We start from the raw sequence: 5,725 nt of genomic DNA on the forward strand, positions 1-5,725 counted from the left end.
ACGTTCTGACGAGTCAAGCATAAAATATTAAAGTCGGCTTTGTATACTAATTAAATTTGCCGAGTTCCATAAAATAGAATCTTGAAATTTAGAACAGTAATGACTCCGCTGATATTATTTTATTTTATTTACATTGCATTTTTTTTTGTAGTCAATAAATAATATAGACATAGCATAATTACGTTCAATTATGAATGTTGTGGGGTAACACACACGTAATGTGAATTTGAGTAGAGCACCGTAATGCAAAGACACACATTGCACCATTGTGTTTGCTTTTATATAATCAGACATAACTCGCGTTTATTTTAGATTGTTAAAGGCACTTGTGGCAAATTTTTAAAAAGTCTATCTGCACAGAGTTTACCTCGACAATTACTGGAAAAAAATCACATTTGATAACGAATACAATTACATGTACAGTAACAAAAAGTTAGCTCAATAATCAATTTGGTTTCCATTTTATCTCACGCGTGTAATGACTACAAACATATATATATATATATATATATATATATTGTCTAGACCTTAGTTACTCCAACGATGTGAACTGACATGAACGATACATCATTTATGTATGTAGTTTTAAATATACCGCCAAACTGAAAAGAAGGGTTGTTGCACTGTAGGTTGTCATGGAAACACCACTCTCATTGCAAAGATCTTCTGTACAGCATTCAAGACATCGCCATCCATCGTGTTCTAGATTACATTCGTAAGCTAATAACGCAATTCTCTCTCCAATACAATCACTGTAGGTCCAAAGATCAGTATTTTCAGTACTTCGGTAACATCCTTTTACAATGTACAGACCATCTGAAAAATCAAATAAATCCTAGAAAAATCAAGTTCAGCAAGTAATTGAAACCTTGTAGACTCTATGAGTTATCAAGTTTATGAAATATATTTTTTTTACTAAGAATAGTAAAGGCATTTCAGAAATATTGCTCTGGAGGATCAATTATTAAAACAAAAATGCCACTAGTCGGCCATTTTGAATTCGATGTGAAAAAAACAAAACAATATGAAGGCCATATAATTTTGAATATAAGTACTACGTTTGATTAAAATTACCTATACTCGACAAGACTCGGTTACGTAATGGCAGAAATGCCTTTGACCCATTTTCAACATTAAAATGGCGGCCATTCAACCATCATGAAACTAATAAATCCTGCTAGAATTAGGTTCACAAATGACCATTAAAATGTTGACCTGCTGACAAATTTGGCATTTTTATTTTCATCTAGTAAACACCTATAACTTTCCGATTAGTAATGGACCTCCTTTAAGGTAGAATGCAACTCATTAGAAACAAAATAATGTCAATTTCCTTATGTTCACATAATGTTATAGTTCATGCCAAGAAGACGAAGAAAGGAAAAGAAAACTATCAGATAATCGCTATGAGCCGGAGGAAGCATCAACAATTATTTAGCTGCATCAGATTTGTTTGTCATTCAAATTAATTTCATGTACATGTAAAGGACAACTATTCACCACTTAATTTTAGTGATTTTGCCGTTTCACTAAATTTTAAAATTGTGAATAAACATGGTGATCGCTTTGCATATTCAGTAGGTTTCAATATTATAACAAATTTAATAGCTGTCATTGAAATAAGTGAAAATGTACCACGTAATAATTGCCGCCTGCGCACGCGTGGGAATTGAGTCCTAAGCGACGATGACAACGCAAGCTAAACACGCAAAGGCTCATGGGTAGACGCTTATTTGTAAACAATGACACGCGAAGACCATCTGACGCATGCGCAAGTACCAACTCTCCCCGCTTTAAGCTCTATGCTATTTTTGAAGAGAGTTTCCATACTCTTTCTGAACGCATGATGCACGAGTTGTGGATCAAGGCTCCCATTACATTTCACATATCTATCATTTTTACCTCAGAATTTTACCATAGCAGTATACAACATCGCTTATACAAAATGAGTTTGGATAAGATTGATATTACTCACCAGCGTAATAAGTCAATGTAGCACAGGCTTCATAAGAACCATTGTTTGGAAGGTCATTGTCATCACAGGTATATGGATTCATACAGTCTTCATTATTATTGTCTATTATGTTGGTGCAGTAATAGCAGTCCAGGGCATGACCTGAAAAATAATACAGACTTTACTTTAGTTGTCCGATAAAGCTTTTAAAAGGTGGTGGTCTACGCGCCGCGTCCTGTTCGATATGGGGAAAAAATACCAATCTTTCACAGCCAAATGATCCGTTGGGGTAATATTTAGCAATCCGCCAACAAAATTGAATCGATTTCATCGTTTTTGTGTGGACAAAAACCTTGAATACGAACACCTAATTACACGAAGAACATAGAACTCTTTCTTGGAGTATTTAAAACCAAAAATTGTCATTCCAACTCAGCAGCCAATCATCGACGGCCTTGCAGTTGGTTGATAATTTCGGTTTCAAATACCCCGGGAAAGTGTTCGAGTGGAGGTCGATGCGACGGCGTACTATCTTAGTTCATACTTTGAGATATTCTCGCAATAACATTATTATTATTATTATTATTATTATTATTATTATTATTATTAAACATCTTTTCTTTCCAAGGATACATCATGGGAATGCGGAAAACCAACAAGTTTAGAACAAAATCAGCGAACTTCTTTGTGTGGTGTCCGGTCAAACCCTTGGCCTGGTGGCATCATTCCGTATATGAAATTCAAATTTCCTTAGCATGAAAATACACCGTAAAATACCGCAAAATTACGACACGCTGTAACTTATGGCGTTACGGTGACAGATGTATAACAATCATTCATAACTCTCGTTTGTATATTTCCAGTCACCCCTGAACGTATTGAATTTCTGTTGTGTGCTTGGTCACGCGGTAACCAGTACCAACACAAGAGGGTGAACAAACGTTTTGGCGTCTTTATATGTTGGAACCTCTTGATCTTAACACACAGTATTAGATACAAGGACTTTGATGAATATTACTTTTCGATACAAACAACTTTAATTGTTTAACCCCTGCCTATGATTTCTTTGTTTTAATTGTGAACCAAATAGAAAACGTTTTCTATTGGTTAATGAAAACAAAATGCTTTAACCGAATATGAAAACAATTATGAAAGGTTATTTATGCAAAATTACTAGTAGGCAACATTCTCGAGATTTCATGACCAAATGTTGAAGTTGACCTCAAATCAGTCCAGCGTAGGTATTGTATTGTTAGTGGTAGTCATTCATATAGGGTCATGCATTGTGTTTGAGTCGCCCGATTTAAAGTCGTTATAACATATATTAACCGCATGTGTATCTTTTAAGGTATATATGTAGTTTTTTGGGCACTCACAACCACTAACACTGTTAAAGGCGACACGTCTTGAAAAACGATGACAAATATAAAAAAGTGTCTATTTGATCAATAATGTCACATTTTATCGGTATTTATCTAGAGAAGAGCGTCCTGGTATTTTCATAGTTTTTTGTTATCAAATAATGATGCCAAAATTGTTAAATATGTACAATGGCGTATACGAATGCGATCAGATACTAAAACGTCATAGCTTTGAAAAGTACCCGGATGTTAAATATGTTCGTTCGTTAATTATTCCCCTCCATGAATGGCCTCCATGGCAAGCACTTCAAATGCCTGTCCAAGCTACAGTTTTAATTAAAACAAAATTAAACCACTGCAATATTATTTCGAATACAGTTTAGAATATACACAACTATAAATTAAGGCCGCATTTAGGTTCGCTTTAATTATATACAGCAAACGTATTTTTACAAGGTAATCGTTATAAACCACATTTTAGATAAACAAGACACCAACGTACTTTTCATAATTTAGGAGTCTTTCAAATTCAAATTGCCTTCATCTTAATGTTCACTCAATTTCAATAACATATTGTTGATTGTAGTCGACAACGGTGGTTCTAATATGTTGAGAAGAACGTGCAAAGTTGTGTAAAGCGATTAAAAATTAGTTAGATTTGTTTGCACATTTGACCTAAGTGGTTGTCCTACCGAACAACGTAATCGGCCAGTGAGAAGTGTTAATGAGTCGCAAGTACTTGCTTGGGAGATAAATGATTGCATTTCCAAAAACCCTACTTGCGTATGTTTTTGGTGAACTTAAACTTTGTGCAAATTAGTCTGTGCATGGAAACCCATGGAAAAGAATTGTAATTAGTGCGCGATATTTCGAATTATGTAATTACATCTTAAACAACAGAGGGGCTGAAAATTACATTACAATACAGGATCACATAATGTACTCACCGGATGCTACAAAAACTGCAACCATTAGAAGACTTAACACACGTGACGTCGACATCTTGCACACTGGTTAGGGGAATGTAATCTTCAGGTGACTGCGCGAGATAAATGCGCATTGCATGGCAACGCCCGGATTTTATACCCACTCAGGTGTTATTTTGAGCACGCCCTCGTGATTCTTAGTCATAAGACACGTGATAAGCGAGATACATTTTGTATTTGATACGTCCAGGTATTTGGGCCAACGTTCTAAATTGTGATTTTCTTTACGCTTACAAATATTGCGTCAAACACACACCGTAGTCACTACAGATGACGTCATAAACCATTACACCAATAACAATCCAGCAATAGCAACATACCTCAGACAATAGTTTGTTTGTTTGTTTGTTTGTTTGTTTGTTTGTTTGTTTTTATACTAAAGTTACCATCAGATCCACTTCAGTCAGCACACTCATGACACTAGGAGCACATTTGTAGAACCACTATAGGGACTTTTCAACGATTTCTAATCAGCATAAATAATTTCAGCCGTGTACACCGTCTACACAGTGTTTTTGAACTCCAGCAACGTACCTAGGGGTCTAGGCTGCACACACCCATAGAAAATTTAGTGTACATTTGATATGCAGTCACGTTACTAGACAGTCAGTCAGTCAGTTTGGAGTCGTCATGCGCATGCTCACACAGTCGGATCCATTGAGGTCAGCAAACTCATGATGCGAGATGTACAAATGCACGACTTGTTCAGACCTCTGTGATGTCGACGAGTTATAATATAGCCGTGTTTACAACGTTTTCATCACACCAATAATGTAACTTTGGTTTTAAAGCACCCTTACCCCAGCATAGCCTCCTTCTCGCAAAAAATAAATATTGCTCCACTGTGGGCAACAAACTCGCTAGGTGTACATTTGTAGATATGGGGGATTTGTGAACAATTCATCATATATATAGCATCTTCGTTCACACATCACAGCGGGACAGGCTTAGTACCGCACCAAACTTCCTCGTTGTCTGGTCTTGTTCGGTTCGGGGGAACCTAACTCTTTATTGACTCGTTCCTTTGTAACATTGCGGCGAATTGTTGTGTATAACAGTATATATTGTCACTACGCACCATGCTTGATTTCAATGGACTTTGTAAGTCACCGTCAATTGGGTATTGGAAGGCATGTGTCGTATTCACTCTCACTATAACAATACAACGACGTATACGTATAAATTATAATGGTTTTTCATTTATATTTCATTTTAAAGTTTGACCCCCCCCACTATAAAACAATCCTGTATTCGCCCATGGAAAACGTGTACATTTGTATTGCATTCGGTAGTTTTGTCTGTGATGTGGGCAACTTTGTGAGCATTTTAAAATAATTTTGTTTGATACTGCTGTTCGATAAATCTTTAGGGTATAAAACATATTGTACATGTAGGTAAATCCAGGACTTACATTAGAGGTTTCC

General features: G+C 35.9%; 1 protein-coding gene across 1 annotated transcript; it reads right to left on the bottom strand.

Annotated features, from left to right (window-relative positions):
• Positions 1 to 266: 266 nt before the first annotated feature.
• LOC100371817 (uncharacterized) lies at positions 267 to 4,420 on the bottom strand. The gene is made up of 3 exons (XM_085508270.1): positions 4,263 to 4,420; positions 1,976 to 2,116; positions 267 to 816 (listed from the first exon to the last, which is right to left on the bottom strand). The coding sequence occupies exons 1-3, from the start codon at positions 4,315 to 4,317 to the stop codon at positions 572 to 574; spliced, it is 441 nt and encodes a 146-aa protein (XP_085364396.1). The 5' UTR covers positions 4,318 to 4,420; the 3' UTR covers positions 267 to 571.
• Positions 4,421 to 5,725: the final 1,305 nt, after the last annotated feature.

Source organism: Saccoglossus kowalevskii, chromosome 15, assembly GCF_978046115.1.
Source record: "Saccoglossus kowalevskii chromosome 15, keSacKowa6.1, whole genome shotgun sequence".
Classification (NCBI taxonomy): Eukaryota; Metazoa; Hemichordata; class Enteropneusta; family Harrimaniidae; genus Saccoglossus; species Saccoglossus kowalevskii.